Source organism: Dermacentor albipictus, chromosome 2, assembly GCF_038994185.2.
Source record: "Dermacentor albipictus isolate Rhodes 1998 colony chromosome 2, USDA_Dalb.pri_finalv2, whole genome shotgun sequence".
Taxonomy (NCBI): Eukaryota; Metazoa; Arthropoda; class Arachnida; order Ixodida; family Ixodidae; genus Dermacentor; species Dermacentor albipictus.
The window spans coordinates 85,313,326-85,336,469 of NC_091822.1; the positions used below are offsets into that span (position 1 = coordinate 85,313,326).

A 23,144-nucleotide genomic window follows, 5' to 3' on the forward strand; every position below is an offset into this window, starting at 1 on the left:
GTGGGACGGAGACGCTACCACTGAGCCACGAGTACGATGCTTCAAAGCGGTACAAAAGCGCCTCTAGTGAATGCGGTGTTGCCTTAGAAACGAGCTGTTTCTAAGGCGTGCGTCTCTTGCTCAGGCGCACATTTCGTTGCCGCGCCGAACGCTGCTTTGCTCGACGCTCACCGCGTCCATTGCGCGGCGCGTAGTCGCTGCCCTGTAGCCCATTGTCTTACACCCCTTGGCGGGTCGACGGGAACGCTGTCGCGTTCCACTCTTGAAGGCGAAGCAGTAATGCATGAGTTGTTTCTTCGTCTAGCCTTACCAAATATAGCCAAGCAACAGCAGTTCACCAGGCTAAACAGTGGTTCAACAACTAAAATAAAGGCTAGTATGCTTCGCATCCTGGGCTTAACCTTACCTAAGCCACAGCCATTTTTTTTAGGAATTCTATTACTTTCCGTATGCCCTTTGCCGCCATCAGCGCGCAACCATTGGTAGAAAATGACCGGGCCGCGCCCGTTTTGTCTGCCAAACACGCGACGCCGGGAACCCGCGAAAACTGTAATCGTCATAGTGACGTTGACGCACTCATGCGGAGCATAAGGCACGGATTTTCGGCACTGCCAGAGGCGCGGTCGTTTCCGAAGGCATAAAAAAATGGCCGCCCCTCTCCTCGCTATGACCGTGGCTCTTCGCCGTCGCCGACGTGAACACAGAGAGCCAGACGACGCGTTTGACATGCCGGATGACCATTTTGGACGGCGTTTTCGCCTCTCGAAGGGAACGGCACGGTTGTTGTGCGAGGAACTGGCAGGGGAACTAGAAGCTGAGCGACCGACGGGACTGTCGGTGGAGCGGAAAGTGTTGTGTGCGCTGCAATTCCTTGCTACCGGGAGCTTCCAGGCGTCCGTTGGGAGTGAGGAGACGATCCGTATGTCGCAGTCGACGGTGAGCGAGTGCGTGCGACGTGTGGCAGAGGCTGTCGTGAACGGAGGGGCCCGCAACAAGTGGGTCCATTTCCCAAAGACAGCCGAGGAAAAGGCAGCGGTCAAGGAGGGTTTCCTTCGGCGCGGCGCCATCCCCGGCGTCATCGGATGCGTAGACGGCAGCCTCATAGCCATTATCGCACCCAAGGGTGAGCGCAAGGCTGTGTTCATGTGCCGCAACGGATACTACGCCCTCAACTGCATGTTCGTAAGTAAAACTCACGTTTTGTGCGATCCTTCTTGAAACTTACGTTGCTCTCGTCAACGGGCACTTTCTCTGTTTACGTTCTACCTCAGATCTGCGATGCGGACATGAAAATCTTGGCCTTGGAGCCTCTGCGACCGGGGTCGGACAACGAGGCTTTCGTCTGGTGGACGACATGGTTGCGCCGGCGGTTCCAAGTGGTGCGCATCGTGAATCCCCGGGAATGCCTCCTCGGTGAGAAAAAACATTTTTTTTTTGGCGCAGTCTTGCTTCAGTAGCGCAGAACACGCGTGTCCGTTCCAACCCAAACGTTTAACCAAACTACAAGAACATGAGTAAGTCGGGAGTAAAAAAAGAAAATGAAGACATTGACTGCCACCATTGGCAATGTTCGAAGTGTTAAGTTACAAGCACATTATATGTCTGCGAGGAGCACACGAAAGCAACACGTATTAGTGCTGACTGCACCCAGTGCCTGCCAGAAGCAGAAGAAATGAACACACATTAGTGCTACTGCTACTACTGTCATTACTAGCACCAACAAGTGTTGATTTCTTGATTGTGGCCGGCACCGAGTAATGCGCTTGTAAATTGGTTAAGAGTTTGTTTCGGGTATGGACATGCTCAACTCATGCCTTTACTTGGGACTTGCAACCCTGAAGTCTACCTTTGTTGAATGATGCTGTAGCTTTCCTCGGCTGACAACTTGCCTCTCGTCAGCGGAGTACTCAATGTACTATTTCGATCTTTGTGCAGGTGACAGTGGCTACCCCTTGGAGCCGTGGCTCCTGACCCCAGTTCCTGGCCATCCTCCAGTGCACACAGCCGAGGGACAGTACAAGACAGCACATGCCGCCGTGCCTTCCGTAGTGGAGAGGTGCATTGGGCTCTTAAAGAGCCCTTTCCGCTGTCTTCAGCGATATCGCACCCTCCTCTTCGAGCCGGAACGTGCAGCCAACATTGTCGCGGCATGTGCTGTGTTACACAACCTTAGCCTTTCTGAAGGCTCCATAAAATCAGGCGATGACAGCGATGACGACAGCAGCCGCGGCAGTAGTAGTGAGCTTGAGAATAACGACGACCCCATGGCACACAGTCTGGCCCGAAACACAGGGTCTAGAATGTAATACTTGAGAGGGCGGGCTGTTCGCGACAATGTGATTGGCATGTTTGGCACAACCCGTGCGCAGCACATGCGTTATTTGAGGAGTGTGCGGTGGCAGCTGCGACGTCAACAGCAGCGTCAGCATCGCTAGGTGCATGCACAGTTTCAAATAATTGCATTGTGCATTTCATGCTGTGAAATTGCAGATACATTTCCGATGCTAAGTTGTAGTTAATGTCTGCGTAATGCAAAGTATTCATAATTTGTTGAGAAATGTAAAAGTTGTTAAAAAAATTAAATTATGGGGTTTTACGTGCAAAAATCACTTTCTGATTATGAGGCACGCCGTAGTGGAGGGCTTCGGAAATTTCGAGCATTTGGGGTTCTTTAACGTGCACCTAAAACTAAGTACACGGGTGTTTTCGTATTTTTCCCCTATCGAAATGTGGCCGCCGTGGCCGGGATTCGATCCCGCGACCTCGTGCTCAGCAGCCTAACAGCATAGCCACTGAGCAACCACGGCGGGTACGCAAACGGTGTGTAGTGAAGGGCTATATCAAGCCTCCATTTATAGTAAGTGAAACAGTGTCTTTAGTGTTGACATATGAGATTGAAACAAGCTAAAAATAAGTGCATTTTCAAAGTGTCTGCCACAATTTGCTTGTTGCTGCTGTCATCATCTAGATGCATGTAGCCTGCAGAATTTCTATTCTTACTCGTATCTCCGCACGCATTGATTGACATAAGCGCCTGTCTCCTCACTTTCAACTAGCACAGAGAAGTTCACAAAAGCCAAGATGTACAGCGCACGTCACACCTTCCGCTTCATGGGAGGTGCTGTTGCACGCGCAGCTTCTAAGTCCTCCACCATTTTGTCTCACAACAGCAAAGTCCCTCTCAAGTGACGAAAATGCCGTGCAACTTGTCATCCGACATGTCAAACGCTGTGGCTCCCGCGAAGTGTGTGCACGCACGAGCAGTTGATAGACTTCAAAAAAGTGACCTCACTTGTATATAGCAGAACTCAGCAATGTTATACAGTAATATTTCTACAGTGCAAGCTAGCACTAGAAATGTGGTTGTGATGTGTAAATAAAAGCACTAGAGGAAAACTGCACCTTTCTGTATTTCAGCCTTCAACATACACTTGTTTATGTACACATCACATGCGACAGTCTCTAGATTGAAGAAGTGTGAGAATCATGAGTACTCAGTATTAGAGACATTATGCAACATATCACAGACACGTTGGAATAAATATTGGATCACATTGTTCTTGCATCGAAAAGATTCATAGGTAACTGCATCATAATATATCACATGTAACGGCATGCATCGTTTAAGAAAACTACTGTACGCTGCACAAATACAGAGTAATAACAACTGGCTTAAATTGCACCGGAAACAGAGATGAACAGGTGCTTAAATCAGACGCCAAACGAATATTTATCACAGCGAAATATATAGGTACAACACTACATGTGAAAGGAACGTGCTGTTGTGGCGCTATGAAACTGTAAGAGCCATAGCATCATACTGTGATATCCAGTAGGACAAACTTCATAAATATTGCACACAAATTGCACGACAAGGGCTAAACATACGATGTATCACAACCTGAAGGATCACTGAATGACAACACAATGTTTGATAATGAGACAGATGTGCAAGAAAAGAGACATTCTAGCTCAGTACGTAGTGACACAAGCAAATATGCATATGCAACAAAAAAATAAAGAATACAAATGAAAAGAAGGAGCATAGGCAAGAAGTTTTCATAACTTTTTTGTCTTTTTTGCTGTGTATATTGACAGTTTGCTTTCGACAATATATTAAGGCCTGAAACTTTCACCATTCGATCACAAGGATTAAACTGTAAAACACTTGCAGTGTGGCGTCGTGCTTAAATTGTCGTGACAATAACTAGGCACCACAAAATTGCAGTGCCACAGTCGGAATGCCCGCACACGCCAGGCCTACTGGTACTTTTGCAGATAAGCCTGACGGTGTGCACACTCTTATTGCTGAAGTAAAGCTTGAAGAAAAAATTCATGCTGCAATGGCTATGCTACTTATGGTTGCATTAAAGGGTGACTTCAGCAATTATTTATTTGTAAACTAGCAATATTCGCCCTTCATATAATTAATACATCAGCAAATTTTGAGGTAAGTTACAAATTTCTTGCCTATGCTACCTTTGCTTCCTTTAATTATGTGGGGCCTGAGAGGGGGGAGGGGCTTGGCTGCCACCATGCCCCAGTGCAGCCAGCAGCAGCTGAAGCAGGCGCTCGTTGGTCTCGTTTTAGGTCTCGTGCGACCGACGCGCCACTTCGAGGCGCTGCGGCCGCACTTCCCGCATTCCCGCCACCTCCTCCCTAAGGTGCCGCAGGCTCTCTATGGGGGCCGCATGGTGCTGCCGCAGGCTCTGCATGTGGGCCTCCTGGTGCTGTTAGCAAAGATGTGTAATTAGTTTAATTACAGAAGCTCAGTAACAAGGCCTTCGTGTGTTGCATTCATCCGCATTTGCAGGCTATTGTCATCGTATATTCAAACACCGGAAATATCTTTCTGGCCCTTCAAACTTGTGCCGTTGCATTCCATTAAGATGGGCTACATTGCTATACCTGCTTCCTTGAACTTCACGCCACTTTTTTCTTTTTGCCACATAATTGCGTAGATATTTACACATGTTATATCACGCGAATGTGTACAAGATATCACCACAGGACTACACGTATACGTTATGCTTGTTCACTGATTAATATAATCATTAAAGAGGTCATATGCTCATCAATTTCATACGCAGAAAAATATACATCTGTGGCCTTACACATACCTGCCGGTTTTGCTCCAGCATTTGTTAGCGGAAGCGGGCGTCCTCTTGAGCTCTGGCTTCCGCCAACTGGCCCTGGCGAACGTATTCGACAGTAGCCGTTACCACGGCACCCTCGAGTTCCTGCTGCCCATGGGCTGTGTACGGGGTGCCCGTGGCTCTCGAGGGGTAGGCTGCGGCACCTGGGGGTTGGCTGCGGCACCTGCGGGGTTGGCTGCGGCACCTGCGGGGTTGGGTGCGGCACCTGGGGAGTTTGCTGTGACACCTGGGTGGTAGGCCGCGGCACCTGGGGGGTAGGCGGAGGTACCTGGGGGGTAGGCCGCAGCACCTGGGGCGTAGCCGGTGGCTCTTCATGCAAGGCAATAGCAAAGACTGCTCATTCCCTGTTATCCGACCCACACAGATTGATTGTCCTAACCAGTCACTTTGAAATGTCATTATAGCTGCATAGCTACAATAAGGATACACAGAACAGGTAGTTAGAGCAAAAGATGCCACAGAAAGTTGCTGGTAGCAGTAACCTATAAGAATCACAAGGAATCTCTATGACAACATCATGTCATTTGTAGTCTTGCATTTCTCCTCCATGAATGAGAGCTGGATGCTGGACAAATAGGTAATAACAACACAGTGACGTACTTTACTTCATAGCATGATCATACAGCAACTGCAAACGACAAGCTAGGTCACTGCCTTAGGTGTAAGGCCACTTGGCCCACCAACAGCTGCAGGGCCCGACACCACGAAGGCAGTTGTCGCTGGTGGATGTCCGCGGAACCGCTGAGCCCTGCAGCTTCCTCTGAACTTGTGTCCTGCAGTCAGAGTAGTGTTCAGACATTGCGAGCAGTGTGTGCAATGCGCATCATGTACACAAGCTGCTGCTCAGAGTACATAACCTATATTGTCACTTGCACAAAAAGGGCTTAAAACATTTTGCAATATTGTGTTACAATGTAATGCTGAAAATGTGTGAGGCCACAGCAGGTCACACAAACAACACTTTTTTAAATCCAATGTACGCATTTCCCTATTGGCGAAGAACCTAGGGGGGGGGGAAAGGACCCCTCCTGTCCTCATAAGGACGTCGCGAGGACGCGGCCGTCGACGCCACCCACTTTGCCACCTCTAGTTGCCCTGCAAACACGGCAACAACAACGACAACGTGAAACGACGTTACTGTCAGCATCATTAGAAGCTCACCTCTTCTCGCTCACGGCCCTGGCCGCTTCTTTTCTCGGTCTATGAGCCATCTTGGCCCAATGGTTGCGCCAATGGCTGGTGGTCTTTACGGCTGGCCCCTTTGCGTCCTTGGCACCTCCTCTCACAGTTCGTTTTTTCAAGCAGCAGTCATACGTGGCGAGAACTCTGTAGAAGCTTTCGCCAGGTATGGGTGCTGCTCGATGAACTGCACGAGAATAGCCGCCTGCTCTTTTGACACCCGCGGCCCTTTTGCTGCCATTTTCTCTTTGTCAACTTGGGAACTTCAGCCGGCCCGCAGCACAGTAAGAAATTTAGAGGCAAGCATTCTGTCCAAGCTAAGCGCCTGCATAAAGTGCTCACTACGACTTAATTATTTCTGCCTTTTTATAGCACTAATGTAATAAAAGGTGAAGTCACTACTCACATTTAACGTTGTAGCAGCTTCTTTCTCGGAGCGTATCAGTGCAGGAAGTATTACCGATGCAGCGATAACTTTGACGAAGCTATCGTTCTGTCATGGCGGTGCCCTATGGAAAGTGCCTTGACAGTTCTCGATCCACTATGTTGCAAAGTTTGACCTCGGGTGCTGCGGATAATTCTCCTTGGCCCTTCCTACAGAAGAAATTATCACACGTCAGACATGCAGTGAAAACCACACGAAAACGCAAGCACTACACGAGCAATAGTTACTCACCTCAATCCTGTATCTCACGAAGGGGGGGGAGGGGGCGCAATTACGGACACGCTAGGGGCTGTCAGCTGTTCGGGTAAACAGATGCTGCCATTTTGCGTGCGCTCAACGGCATGGATTGGATGCACATCCGACTACTGTGTGGCTGCAGCTTCGAAAATAGAGTACTTGCGTTTGCATTTCTTTGGGCTGCGGCAGCTTTTGCGTTGTAAGGTAACAAAATGAATTTGCTTTACGCAGCATGGAAGTCCGCTTTTTATGCGAAGCATATTACGAGAGCTCAACCCAGCTCCTCAGGCGCGGCGGTGTCGCCTTCAATACCACGTGACACCGTGACGTCACGACAGAGGAGAAACGGGGCTCCAACTGGCGCCGTCGCTCGCGGCGTCGCGGCGGTATATAACGCAGCTGCGCTGGCCTCTGCTAGACACTCGCGAGGTGAGAAGCCTCCTGGAGACAGAGCTGCTCGTTGGAATGAGAAGCGAAGGTTGCGGCGTGCTACAGAGACTGATTTTCTAGTTGGCTTTGGCTCAACTTTTGCAAGATAGGCTGGGTGGGAATCGAACCAGGGTCTCCGGAGTGTGAGACGGAGACACTACCACTGAGCCACGAGTACGATGCTTCAAAGCGATACAAAAGCGCCTCTAGTGAATGCGGTGTTGCTTAGCTGTTTCTAAGGCTCAGGCGTGCGTCGCTTGCTCAGGCGCACATTTCGTTGCCGCGCCGAACGCTGCGTTGCTCGACGCTCACCGCGTCCAATGCGGGGTGCGTAGTCGCTGCGCCGTAGCCCATTCTCTTACACTCCTTGGCGGGTCGACGGGAACACTGTCGCGTTCCACTCTTGAAGGCGAAGCAGAGTAACGCATGAGTTGTTTCTTCGTCTAGCCGAGCCAAATATAGCCAAGCAACAGCAGTTCACCAGGCTAAACAACTAAAATAAAGGCTAGTATGCTTCGCATCCTGGGCTTAACCTTAGCTAAGCCACAGCCATTTTTTTTAAGCGCCGTTTTACAAAACAAATTTGCTATACAGCCCCGGAAAAAGAGAAGAGAACACGAAAGAAACATCCGGCCAATGAAGCGAGCTTCTGATTGGACGATCCATGGAACGTCGTGCCTAGGCAACCGCAATTCTCAAAATCGATGACGTCACGCGAAAAGACATTGGCATGGAAAAAGTAATTTCTACAAAATCGCGCCCAAGGGCCCGCTGCAGGGGAGTCAACTATAGGTAGGCTGCGAACGCACTTCCCGCGCCTACTAGGGCGCCCCTCGCGGCGGCGAGCGCGCACCCGGTAGGATACGACCGGCCCGCTTGCGTTCGGAAAGCCTGTCTGTGCACTGTTTCGCGCGTAGCTGTTGCCTTGTCTGAGCAAAGCCGACACGAATTGTTGCGTAGTGGGCTGCAACAGCACATACAGTAACTAACCAGGAACGAAGTTTTACAGCTTTCCGAGCCGACCGTGTGAAGTAGAACGGCGTCAACACTGTATCGCGCTTGTACGACAGCAGGAGCAAGCTGTTTTATGTGCCGGCGTTATGCCAAGTGCATTAACGCTGAATTCGTTGCTTTTACAACAATGATGGTACCAACGGGACACCTGCAATGCGTACCAGGATATGCAGAAAACAAAATAGTTTGTTTCCACACTGTACCGTAGTAAAACTGTGGAACTCTTTCTCAATCCTCTCCCACCCAAACAGCGCCAGGGCTCGCTGAGAGCTCCGAGGAGGGGTTGCAGCTGGCTCAGCTGGCATACACCCTTCTGCACCCAGGATATCAACGAAGGGGTAGTTGACATCACTAAAATATTGGACGACGTGGTTTATTGGAACCTCCTTTCCACGCACTGAAAAATCGCAACATAAGAAGTCCCGAACTTCCAGTGACTTGGGCGAAAATATTTTCCCAACGTAGTCTTACGCAACTGGTAAACTCCTCACTTTTTGTGTTTGGGGAGAGCAACGTAAGCATACCTCGGGTAGGTCTTACGAGGCGTTCGTATGCCCCACGTTCTTGGATGAGATGTTTTCGATTCGCATTTGCCGTGCTGTATGTACAGGGCAACTATCGCGGCGTGCTTGCACTTCCCTACGATGCCGACACGGCAGTCGCAGCTCCCCGCTAGGATTTGTCTGCTGTCGCCGATCTGCAAGAATCAATGTCACTTATAATTTCATGCGCCCACACCATAGTTAACGAAGTAAATTACGCTGAGCTTCACGCATCTCGCTGGTGCGCTGATTTTCGTATGCGGAATAAACCTAGCAGTCACTCCTCATCAGTGCGAGTTCAGCAGTTGCCTTATGTCCCGCCCAGCTTCACACAGACGACTTCCTTTCTCTAAATTCTTTCTACGAAAAAAGCTGTTAAGATCTTGTATTTCCTGAAAGCCGGCTAAAATTAATATAGGCACGCTGTTCCGTGCCATCACTACTGTTTCACAGGGCGCCAAATACGCAGCGAGAGCCGCTGACGCCGTGAGTAATCCTACCGCATTCGAGCAACTATTCGTCAGATGGGGCTAGGGGTCCGAAAATAGGGCGCCGCCTAGCATTTGCAACGTGCCCATACCTCTGAGACACGGCAGCGCTTGCTAGCTTGTAGCGGAAATATGGGCAACCTCTAGAAGGGCATAGGCAGGGGGGGGGGGCGGCTATGCGGCTTCAGCCCCCTCGCGAAATTTTTTTCGTGCTGTCCTTCACCACCGACCAAAACAACCGCCGGCGCTGGAATATTTCTGTATTTTGTTTAGAACGACTTTTCCCGTTTGAAAACACATTTCAGCGCAACCATTGCGAAATCGGGCTGGATTTCGAAGCAACGCCCATGCACGTGGAATCACATAACGTAGACAACCACAACCAGGGACAAAGTTTCAAGGGCGCTTTGATGGCGAGCGGGCTCGTCGTTACATCTCACGGGGACCGTGGAATCTACGGAGCGCATGGATTTCAGTTCTGAAACATTATAGGCACAAATTTCTCATAAACGTTTGATGAGAAAGATGCATTGACCTTTCCGAAGCCGCGCTTTAGATTTTCAATTCCTTGATTTTATGGGTTTAATGTGGTTATAAACGTTTGATGTCAAAAGTGCATTGATTTTTCTAAAGTCGTACATCGGACCATACAAAGAGACAAGCCTAATCAACACACTATCAAACAAGTTGACAAAGCATGCAGCGAGGTCCCATGAGACAAAGCGTTGTGGTTCGTTTTTGCAGTGATGTCAATGAAAATAATAACAACTTTTTTGACCCGCCGTGGTTGCTCAGTGGCTATGGTGTTGGGCTGCTGAGCACGAGGTCGCGGGATCGAATCCCGGCCACGGCGGCCGCATTTCGATGGGGGCGAAATGCGAAAACACCCGTGTGCTTAGATTTAGGTTCACGTTAAAGAACCCCAGGTGGTCAAAATTTCCGGAGTCCTCCACTACGGCGTGCGTCATAATCAGAAAGTGGTTTTGGCACGTAAAACCCCAAATATTATTATTATTTTCACCTGCACCAAAACAACCATGTGAAGACACTAAAGCCTGCAAAGGTAACTATATTCTTATTTATGTTTCTACTTTTACTTTTATTCGCGAGGACACATTGGGTCTCTTCAATTTTTTTTAATTGTTCTCGCTACCCGCGGGCTGCCGGAACCCGCCAGAGCGCATGCGTTTTCTTCGTGTTGCCCCGCATTCGTTTTTCTCCGGCCGAGTAGATTTTCGCCTGGCAAAGTATTGCACGCTTCTGGCTAGCAGACGAGAAAAAGAAACAATGCACGGTCGCTCGACGTCATCACTGGGGGGCAGGGTTGACCGATCTGGCTATTTCTCGCCCAATTGGCTACCTTTAAAGGCTTCTGACGGAGGGGGCGGGTGACATGGGTGAGCCGACGATGGTCACTCAGTATTGTGGGCTCAAGCGAGAAAAGCAGGGTGGAAGCGCACCGCCTACTGTCGCGCGTGATACATCAGGGGTAGTGGAGGGACGGGGGGCTGTGATCTGTGAATCTTTGATTGCGCAACATGTCTGTTTGCCTTGCTTGGCGCTTTATACACAGTGACTTTTTCTTAGCTACGTAGATCTATTGGAGACTTATACCTATATTTATATATCTTGTTGCAACGTATTGTGTATACGTGCAGTGAACTTTGTTTCCAGTGGCACGTTTTTGCCATTTCTCAAACTCTATCTTCGCATTTGTACATTCCATTGTGCCTTAGCATTTTTAATGTACGAGGGCGAGTCAAATGAAAGTGAGCCAACCAATCCCGCGCAATAATTGTTCTGTTCGTTATCTGCGAGGCATGTGCATAGCACACAGGCATCTCTCATTTACAATAGTGACACGCAGGTGTGAGGATAAATGTTATTTAATGCTTTCATTCACTGGGTTGCAGGTTGTTTTGTGACATAACGGACACTCCAAGGGTTCAACAGCGTGTTGTAGTCACGTTTTTGACAGCTGAATGTGTTTCCCAAAAAGAAATTAGTCGCCGTATGACTCGTGTACGTTGAACATTTAATTTCATTGGCCACTGTGAAGCATTGGAGCAAACGGTTCAAAGATGGACGGGAAAGTTGCAAAGACCATCCAAGACTGGGTCAAAGCCATCATCAATCACGCCGAACACAACTGCAAAGTCTGGTGAGCTCATTAGATAAGACCGGAGGATGAGCATCGATGAATTGGCAGGGCGTGTGAACCTCAGTCACGATACGGGTCTTGTGCCACAGCATATTTCATGAACACCTCGGTTATCGGCTCTTGTGTGCGCAATAGTTGTCCAAGATTTTGAACCACCGCCAGAAGACGGAGACGTTCGGCGTTGCCTTGATTAATCTGATCCGCTATCACAATGGGAATGACGACTTTTTGTCTGCAATTGTGACCGAGGACGGATCATGGTGCCATTACTACGAGCCTGAAAGAAGACGGCAAAGCTTGCAGTGAAACATTTGAATTCACCAGCCTTAAAGAAAGCAAAGCCGTCATTTTTAGCGGAAAGGTGTTCTTGACGTCGTTTTTTTCGATCATCAGCCGCCATTATTTATCGAAGTTGTTAAACCTGCAGAGACTATGAATCGTTTTTGATATTGTGAAAAGCCGGATCGGCTGCGTGTCGCAATCAAAAACAAACGACATGGAAAATTGAGGAATTTAGTAATCTTGCTCCACGACAATGTCCATCTGCACGTCGCTGCTGTGGTTAATACAAAACTGGCAAAGTTTAAGCGGGAAACGCTGTAATATCCGCCATACAGCCCAGGCTTGTCGGCGTGCGACTTCCACAGTTTGTGGCAACTGAAAAAGAGCTCACAGGTACCAGATTCGTGTCAGACGATGACGTGAATGAGTCAGTTTGAGACTTTTTTAAGCAGCAACGCACGGATTTATGAGACGGGAATCGGGCGACTCGATAGTCAGTGGGACAAATGTGTAAATGCTCATGAAGGCTACTTTGAAATAAGGTCTTCCGTTTGTCATATATTTGAATTGGCTCACTTTCATTTGACTCTCCCTCGTATATATTACAGAACGGGTTTTTATATGTGCTCTCTGTCGCGACTATAACTTCGGTGCAATTACAATACACGACCGGTGACAGCATTGGTGACAATACATTTGAACAAAGGACAGCACCATTGAGATTTTCCCCTAGTCGTTGCACATGTACAAAAATGTAAACAGGGTTCTTGAATGACAAATTTTCGTTAAAATATTTGTCTTCAACTTGTTCATTTCATGGCCTTTATATTTTTCATATCAGCGGCATGCACTACTTTGCTGGTTTCAAACTCATATAGTGCTAAAATTTGTGTGACATTTGCTTTACCTAATAAATATACAGAAAACATGGAAGCATTGATAGCAGTTATTTCGGGCATGATTTTTCAGACAGACGAGTATATTCTTTTGTGAAAAAAAAACATATTTTGCTTGTCTAGACAGTGCGTAGCGTTCAAGAATTCGTTTGCAGCATCTTTTGCAATGGCAACGCCGTTACTATTCATGTATTTGGTGCCTTGACAAATTTTATAAGAAGGTGGCCGAGCTGGACGTTGAGACCCCTACACCCCCCCCCCACCCCCTCGAACCATATTTTGGCTACGCCACTGACCAGTAGTAAGCTCTCTCCAATAACGAAATTCCTAAAGAAGAAACGACCCAGATCGAATGTGTCCAAATCAAATGATCAAATTGAATTCGCGCAACTGTCTGGAGTGATCAACAAGGACAAAAGCAATATTCGAAATTATAACGTAAGAAAGCCTGCGGAAGCAGTAAAAAATAGACGCAGCATGAAATCAGAGAGAAGGAAATTTTTAATAGGACAAACGAAGATTAGCAGCTTGGGCTTGTTGGTTTTTCATCCTGTTGTTAACACGGCAAAACGCAGAAGGGACACGAGGCGAGCAGACGACGCCACAAGTGCAGACCTTCAATAATGTTTATTTGAAAGATACACGGCTTCTTACACACTTGCTCACACGTGTCACATACCCGTGATTGCAGATCATGTGAAACACGCACTTTTTCGCACTCAAAATATTGATTGCACTTGCAAAAGCTCAAGATCTTTTTTTTGTTAACAACAAGAATGGCCTGCTAACACATTGCTCACGAAGTCTGGCATTTTCGGCTGCCTCAATAATTTCTCTCACCAGCTAGTCAATGTGTTATTTAGCAATTCACAGGGTCTGAGTTCTGCGGTACAAGCTTTAGAGGGCCAATCCCTGACCTGGACAGATTCCTGTTCGCCTGCTTGACGTTCAATTTATTTTCTTTCAGTCTTTCTTTTAGTCTTTGTCCATCTTACATTTTGCCCTATATACTGAAAGAACAATCGCTCTTGTAGCTTACTGCGGACAAGGCGCAGGGCTTCACTTTCATGCCAAAATAAGGTGTTAGATGCCACCAGTTCTGTTTTTAACATGCATGAAAAGTAGGTTCTGCTAAAAGCAAAGTCAGCTGCAAAGAAGCTATGCGGAAACCTCAAGCTCGACCGCCTACTGCGTAGCATCAAAATTAGCAGAAAATCATCCCTTGACACGTTTTTCACTGTAAAAACGCATAAACGTGAGTGGCCCCTGCGGGTTATAGTATCCGAAAAGGGCACATGGTACAACACGATTGCCCTGTTCTTGCAGGAAAAACTAAAGCTACTAACTGTTGATGATGTAATGAGGTTTTTAAAGAAACCATTCTAGCACTGACATTGCAGCATGCGCTGTAGATGTTAAAGATGTATATTATTCGATCGCCCAAGATGACATTCTGGAGTGTGTGGAAAGATGCATCGATGCACACGGTGCTTTTGTTTTTGAAAATTCTTGCGGGGTTTGGACTGGTGGGTTCCTGGAACTCCTTTCTGTATATCTGAAGTCCATTCATGTTATGTAGCAAGGAAATGTGCACCTGCAGAAACGCAACGTGTGGATAGGGACCTGTGTTGTGCCAGCACATAGTGAGTTGTAGGTTTGCCAGACAGGTAGATTACTTTAGAATGCCCTAACCAGAACAAGCGTCCGAAAAGTCATTCGTTATGGTGATGATTATTTGGTTATTTGTGATGGGCGAGCACGAATTCAGATAACGCATTTTTGGAGGCACTAAAGTGCTTTAGTCATGCGTTTCAGCCGCTTGCTGTTATTCACGAGGTCCCCACGCAAGGCCTTTTGAGATTCCTTGATCTCAGACTCGAACTCGCTAGGAGTAAGGTGTGCTGGGCCTATGAATCATTCAATCAGTGCATTCATAATTCCAATCAGTGCATTCATAACTGGTGGAGAGAGCCACTGCAAACCTTTGTTTAGAAAATGCTCTTAAAATCGTGCATCCACGCGATGGAAGAGTTTTCGTTACCAGGTTGACCGTCTTACTGGAGATGGCCTCCCGTTGCACTTTCTTGTGTCTGTTGCGGAACGAATGAGCAAGAACCTAAAACTGCAGCATGTAAATGGCGAGGAAGGTGGCTAGAACACAAAAAACTAAAGAAAAGCGAAGGGCTGTTGGCCTTGCCATACATGCACGATATATCTCGCCGCTTCAAAAAGATAGGGCGCCAAGTTGGAGTTAATGTTGTGCGCACTGCCCCTGAAAAGCTGAAAAGCCTTTGCCGACGCGTCAATGCAGAGCTGATGACGAAGCAAGGGTGCACGGCAGATCACCAGATCCGCTTTGTGGATTGCGTAGAAGCTGTGGTGTATTTTATGCCATTGAAATTTGTGAAGAAGTATGTAGGGCAAACTGGAAAGAGCACAAACGAAAGACGAAAATAACATGAACTTAACGTTGAGCAGGCGAACAGGAATCAAGGTATCCATGTCGGGGGTTGCCCCTCTAAAGTTTGTGGCGCAGAATTCAGACGCTGTGGAGTGCAGAAAAAACACAATGAACAGCTGGTTCGGAAGATCACTGAGGCAGCTGAGATTGTCAGACTTCGTAAGCAATGTGTTAGCACGCCGACCTTGTTGGCAACAGAAAAAAGAACTTGAGCTTTTGCAACCATTATCTAAATGCGAAAGAGTGCATGTTTCACATGCTTTGCAATGACGTGTCTAGGACACGTGTCGGCAAATGTGCAAGAAGCCCTGTATCTTTCAAATTGATGTTGTTGAAAGTTAGCGCTTGTGGTGTCTTCGTGTTGTGTCCCTTCTGTGTTTTTTGCCATTAACACCAGAAACAAAGATATATGCACAGAAATATAAGCATGGTAATATTATCAGAAATCTCGCAGATATCGCAAAAGCAGCGGAAGGATTTTATACTGACCTGTACGGTACACTAAGCAGCCAGGATACCTCCAATGGAAGTAGTAATTAACAGGTTGCAGAGGCTCCTTCTATAAAGGAGAAAACGCGGCAGGAGAAGATGGAATACCAGTAGATTTAATCAAACATGGAGGAGACATACTGCTTTGGAAACAGGCGGCTCTACATACAAATACAAATACAACCATGCCTTTATTTCCATAAACGTACAATTTATGGGGGATTTAAGGAAAAAGTTGCTCGCAGCAACTTGACGGGCCTTAAACCCGGTCTGAGGGCAGCAGCAGAAGGCACATGCACTGATTTAGAACCGACAAAACAATACATAAACAAAAAAACAATGACAAGTGCGCTTAGACAGTATATCAGCAAACAGAAATGCAATGAAAAAAAACATTACAAACCATAAAAAACTACGAAATCCACAGTGTACACTAGAACAGCAAAAGCAGCGATAGAATCATTAACAAAGTAATCATTGTAAGAAAGAATAAGACATGATTGAACGGTTGACAGAGGCTAATATCAAACGGAGATGTATGACGACAGTCTACTTCAGAAAACAGTCAGAAACAACAAATTAATTCGCCTTCTTATATCACTGAAATGCTCATATAAATGCGATGCAGGACAAGAAGTGACATCTATGTTATTACATTTAGGCGTGTTTAATAGGTGTGGTAAGCGATGGTACAACACTTGGAGAGCATAGTTAGTGCGAGGGTGCGGCACGTACCAGTGTTCAGGTGACGGTGTACTGTATTCTGTTCTGTTTCTAATTAATTGTGCTAACGACGTGATGTATGACTGGCTTTGCTTTGCTTCTTTACGATAGGCTAGTAACAGCCTCAACTCCAACACAGAATGCAGTGTGAGTAAATTCAACTGTTTGAATTAAAGTGCAGTTTGAGCGTCTGCTGGAGCATTACAGATGCTAAGTATCGCCTTTTTTCGAAGCAAGAATAACCGGTATATGTTTGTAGAAGACGTCGTGCTCCACACGAGGCAGCAGTAGTGTACGTGACTCACGAAGAGAGCGTTGTGCAAAAGAAGTTTGACCTTGCGTGGCAGCGGTCTTAAACTGAAGAACGCCCCAGCGACTTGCGCAATTTGTCTCCAAGGAAGTCGATGTGATCAGTCCATAACATATGGCTGTCAAAAAAGACACCTAGCCTCTTCGCAGACTGAACAAGCTCAATTCTTGAAGAACCTATTATAATGTCGGTGTCTAAGTTCACACCTTTATCTTTTAGTTGAAATAAAATAGCTTTTGTTTTGTCGGTGTATGCGTATGCGTTTCTGCAACATTTTTTATTGGTGTTACGTTGATGGAGGTGCTGGGTTTATGCTCATGCCTGATAGCTTCCCGGACACGAGTGCGGGACTACGTACGCCCACCACCTTCTCATCTTGAGAGCGCATACTTTCTAAATAAAGTGCGAGTGTATCGCTGTTAAGTTGACGATCACTAAATTTTCAGCGGTTTTGGCTATCAGTTTTTTTGTCAACGGGGACCGCCATGGCTTCTGAGGGCACTTGTGAATAAATATCCGAAAGCCTTTTTTGCTTGGCACCGTAAATAAAAGAATGATCTCTGGTTAGTTTAAAAATCTGCCTGCTGGCTCAATGACGTCAATTGCCTGTCCAGTAAGCCCACCGATCCAGCTGAAGTCAGCGGACGGGATTCCCACGCATATCTCCCAACCATGTCTGATTTTCTCAATAATGATACAGAACAGGTAAAAGAAGAGTTAAGACATTCAACGATCGAGGGCTTGGTTAGAGTCACCTGAATCGCGCACTGTGACGTTCACTTGAGGCGAGTACTTTATGTACCGATGCAACATGGCTTCTTGTTGCCGTAATTTCCTGCTGGCCCTCCCAGATTCTCTCCAGCCTACTGTTCATGAACAGCTCCACAGGACACCTTGTTGCAAGTGGCACAGGTGTACCACCTGCTATGGTACAGGTCTACCTTAGCACAGGGCATCTTGGTAGCAATCATTCCTACGATGGAGACCAAGGTCGGAATTACTGCTCAGACCTGTACAGCTTCGTGCAAAGTTTTCTCGCTTCTCCTGATATCTGCCACTGGAGCTGGCCCGTTTGGCAGGCTGTGAAGGCTGCCAACAGCCTACACAGGCTTTTGGGCTCCTTCATGCCATCGACAGAGATGCACAAGATGCACACACCTCACTAGCTGGTCACAAACCAGAACCAGTACTTCCTGTCGCAAGTCGTCCAAGGGAATCTTTGTTCCTTCTCCACAGAACGCCGGCACACAACTCCCTATCTCGCAGAAACCGACTGACTATATGAACAATTTTATTTTACCTTGTCAGAGATGATGATGTCTGTGTAAAGAAACGTTCAATATGGGCTGCAACATGGTTCCCGCCGTCGAAGGGGCTCCAAGGCTTCATGGTGACGCTGAAGGGAGAAAACATAGTTTAATACTCAGCAGTGGTTGAAATAGTGTTTAGTTAATAAAAGTTTTTTTGCGTATCGTGGCCGCCATTCAATCTTGAAACTCTTTTGATCTCAGGCACCGTTTTATAACTCATTTTGAACACGAATGTCAGAGATGTGAGAACCTTGTCAGAACCTTGTCAGAGATGATGATCTCTATCTTAAGGAACGTTTAATATGGGCTGGAACATGGATAATAAACATAGTTTAGTACTCACCAGTGTTCTAAATATTGTTGAATGAAAATTTGTTTGCGTGTTAGTGCCCCCATGCAATCATGAAACCCTTTCAACCTCGGGCAGCGTTTCACAACTCATTTTGAACAGGAATGTGCATTTTCGCCTATCATTGCAATTGGGATAGCCTAATGCCTCTTGTGCAAGTGACCCTTGCATAAAAAATTTGCCTTTACAGCAACACCTGCTTCCCCCTTCTACGTTTTTAATCAACTATCCCATATGCAGGTTGGAACCCCTTTTTTTCCAGTGCCACAACATAACTCAGTATATGGCACCACTGTTCACAGTAGCATGTCTGGTGAGATCACCTACAATCGACTCAGAGTGCTACACGAATCACAAATGACCAAGACGACAGTCACCGCCTGAATTTTCAAATATCTCTTGCAACTCTAGCTTTTATGACGTGTCCTTATCGCTGTGCCGGTACACATAAGAAGCTGCTTTCACGCTAGACCGTCCCTTGCAAGGTTTTTCAAGGTTAAGCAAAGTGAGCTACGTAACCTGGCCTGTTCAAAGAAAATAATCGAATTATCTTCCCTGTTACAGGTGTTGTATCCCATTCAAAATTGTTCACTGAGGGTATTTGCATGTCATTCTAGCAAACTTCAGATGACGTTCCAGCAACCCTAACGATAAGTTATGATCTAATGCGAAGTGCAGTCGCTCGTGCGGAAAAAAGTGAAGAACTGAAGTGAAGAATATGACGAGCCACTTGCCTGACTACGTGCGTACCACGTTGCGCGTCTGCCACTTCAAATATATATGCATACAGGTTGTATGTATGTTTCTGCCATAGTCTTCCATCCCATGTCATGATACATGCAAAGGAAACGCGTATTCAAGAGTGCACAGTCACTGCAGAGAGTTTCATTCTCTAAACCTTGCACACGCTTTTTATTGCATGTTTACGCAAACACATTTTTTGTGTCTTCCCTGTTTGCAATAAGGTGGTTCTTCCAGCTTCAAACCTAATACTCCCTTTTCCTGTAACACAATCTATCTTTTTTTTTCGTTCCTACAGCAAGACACCCTAACTTATGACATGAAGACAAGAAAGATTGTAGAGAGAGAGAGAAAGAAGTTTAATGACACGAAATGCCGAGAGGTCGGCCTGAGGTATATTCCTCTAGCCAGCTACTCGGCATTGGGGGAAGGGGAAGTGGGAAAGAAAGAGGGAAGAAAGAGGTGCATGATGGGTGACGATGACGATAGAAGGAAGATGTAGAAAATATGGCAAGCAATTGGGCATGCTCAAAGTCTGCAGTCCAGGCCTGTAATTTTTAAAAAGTTCAGTAATGCCTTGATGGCCTTAAAACTCGACTGAGCGTCTGGCCAAGAGCCTAAAATAATATCCTCCGACAACGGTGCACTGTCGAGACGCGTAAGGTCCTTGACCAACCTATCACGCTCTTCCACGAACTTAGGGCAGTCACAAAGCACATGACCTATAGTTTCAGTCACATTGCACACCTCACAGTGTGGAGACTCGGTGCGTCGCATGAGGTGCACGTATCCGCGCGTAAACGCTACCCCCAGCCTTAGTCTGTGCAGAAGACTGGCATCGCTTCGTTGAATTTTCGGTGGTAGCCTAAAATTCATGGCGGGGTCCAATCTCTGGAGTCGTCTGTGGCGATTATCTGGATTGTCCCAGTGCTTTGCTGTCAATTTGCGGATGACACTGGAGAGGAGACAGTTGGCGTCCGCTCTTGAAAAGGGAATTGAAAGCAGGGACTCTCGTTCTTCGAGTGCTTTCTTCGCTTCGGCGTCGGCCAGTTCGTTGCCCTGTATACCACAGTGACTAGGGATCCACTGAAATGTGATGTGGTGGCCGTTTTCTTGCGCTAAAGTGTAGAGCTCGGCAGTTTGAAGAGCCAACACTCTATAAGCGCTTTCTTTCAACGCCACTCTAAGTAGTTGAAGAGCCGATTTTGCGTCACTGAAAACTGTCCATATTTGAGGAGGCTGTCGCACAATATATTTAACGGCCTCTCTTATTGCCACTAATTCCGTAGATGTTGAAGTCGTCTTGTTATGCAGACGAAACCGTCGAATGACTTGATGCGCAGGCACGACGAAAGCCGCACCAGACGCATACGACGAGACCGAGCCGTCAGTATACACGCTCACCGCGGAGTCATATTCTTTCGACATATATTCAAGTGAGAAATGTCTGAGGCCGACGGTAGGTATTCGCGATTTTTTAGAGATTCCGGGAATAGATAGACGTACCGGTATTTTGGACATTACCCATGGGGGCATATGTGGAAGGTCAGCCGGGGCAAAGTATGCTGCTATGGCAGATGCTTGGCATTTAACGGCTCTTGAAAAAGTGGAGTCCGGCCGTGTATCGGGTAGTTTCGATAAGGGATGACGTCCGTGACGGCAAAGCAGTCGCAGGAATACTCGAAGAGGTTCGCATCGTAGATAGACAGGTAAAGGGGTGACGCGAGCCTCCTCAATTGTTCCATAGGTTGAGGTGCAACGTGGAACACCGAGACATGTTTTCAGCATCTGCGCCTGGGCACTTTCCAGCGTACGCAAACATGACGGGCTCATACTTGATAAAACTGGCAGGCTATACCGAATGTATCCGACGTAGAGAGCCTGGTACAGCCGGAGTAGCGAATGCTCAGATGGACCCCATTTCATACCGGCCAGAAAGCGAAAAACTTGAGCAAGCCCAGTTAATTTTTTCTTCAACATTGCCACATGTTTCGACCATGAAACACCGCGGTCAATGACAACGCCGAGGTATTTGTGGTGGGTGACATATGGGATGGCATTTCCATTGATCATAATTGGATACGAACACATAAGCTTCCGTGTGAACGCTATCGCAGCGCACTTGTCTGGGGCCAGTTGCAGTCCTTGGCACTGCAGGTACTGAGACGTTAAAGAAACAGCTCGCTGCAATCTGGCACGAATTTGTGGTCGCGTGACTGCGGATGCCCATATGCATATGTCGTCTGCGTAGGTACTGATGCGTACTGTATCAGGAATTATTTCCGCAAGGCCAATAAGGGCAACATTGAAAAGGGTTGGGCTGAGAACTCCTCCTTGAGGCACTCCACAGACAACTTTGTGGTAAGTACTGAGAGAGAGTCCAATGTTTCTTCTTCTATTCATGGGGAGTATGATAGGTGCAGTTTGTTGCGCACTGGGGTTACATGCATTTTTTTTTAATTCGGCAGTATTATTGGTAGGTGGGAGCCGCCATCCAGTGCGGATTTCAAGTAATGCCGGGACAGAACTGTCGGCGACGAGAAGGGCCGCGAGAGAAGTGATGGACTCCGGGTTGTGTTGACGAGTATAAGGAGTTGAGAGCAATGTTCTGAAATTCCGGTCGGACAAGGTCCTGAACCATCGCAATCGTGGCTGGTGGTGGATTTGTAGGCATTGTGGAGACCGATGGTGAATAGGCTGCTTTAAAATTTTGGCGCACGATGTGGGTTACACTCTTACACTGGCTGACGCTATTGATCCTTACCAGATGTTGTCGTAGTGGTATTGGGGAGACGCGCGATTTGCTGCGTGATATGGCGGCTCTTGTGCAAAGCGAGGGCATTCTTTTATAATGGCTTGGATTGTAGAGGCTTGACAGGAAACAAGCAAGGGGGAAACGGCGCTCGCGATTTTTTTGGTATGTTAGCCACTTTGTTTTAGGCATCTTGCCGTCTCCTCAGCGGCAAAGGTTCGAAATTTCTTGTAATAATTAGACATGGGGCTCTGTAGTTGTCCGGACAAGCTTTGAAAAAAGCCTTTCTCGGGGCAACGCAGCGCCCAAGGAGGTCGCCAAAAAGATCGCGTATCTTTGAAAATATCTCTTCTAGGTAACTCGTCTTTATGCGTTTGCAAACACGTATGTAGGCATAATCGTTCCGTCCCGCCAAATATTAGTGTTGTTACGTGCATCAAACTTCATTCATTCGTCGACGTCAGCCCCCTCCAGGCTGGAACAGTTACCAGGATTTCGAGGAGAGCAAACGTGGCAATTGGAGCAATCACACGAGCCCTAGTTTGCTCATGGGGTCTATTCACCGGGTGGTATGCTCACTGTAGCGAACACTGCAAAGCGCGGCGGCGTGAATGAGGATCACGTACGCCCATTAAAATGCTACACGTGGAAAAACGCAGAGAAGGAGGCTGTGTAATCTGTACCTAGGAGAGCAGGCTCGCCAGAAACCATGGTGGAAAGTTACTCCCGCCAAGCGCCCAGAAGCATTTAGCACAATCAAATATGCGATCGTATTAAGGCATCGGTGATGTAACACTATATACCTAATCCTTCGCCAGATCACAGGGTCACATCGCAGTGCTAACTAGATTCCATTGGTCCCTGTCGGTCACAATGTTGCAGCCGCCGAACGCAAGGTGCAAGTGGCTCCTTCCTATCTCGTCCTCAACAGCGCAATGCCACAGCCAGTATACAACTACGGCGGGTAATAGCCAACTGATTCCCCCTCTACCGCGACTCACAATAAAGCTCGAAAAGTTCCAGGGTCATTCAATGAAGCCTCTGGAAGAAGGGAAACGTGCGTTTCATTCCACAAATATCATGCATCAATAAAGAATGAATTGGTTGCCCGGCGACTAACCCGTGCCGCATTACACACAATCCGTTCGCAGTATGACTGGCTTCACCCAAAGCAGTAGTC

The 23,144-nt window shown here is 47.2% G+C and overlaps 1 protein-coding gene across 1 annotated transcript; it reads left to right on the plus strand.

Annotated features, from left to right (window-relative positions):
• Positions 1-666: 666 nt before the first annotated feature.
• On the plus strand, positions 667-3,189 carry LOC135900968 (putative nuclease HARBI1). Its single transcript, XM_065430595.1, has 4 exons — positions 667-1,182; positions 1,272-1,413; positions 1,936-2,056; positions 3,057-3,189. The coding sequence occupies exons 1-4, from the start codon at positions 667-669 to the stop codon at positions 3,187-3,189; spliced, it is 912 nt and encodes a 303-aa protein (XP_065286667.1).
• The last annotated feature ends 19,955 nt before the right edge of the window (positions 3,190-23,144 follow it).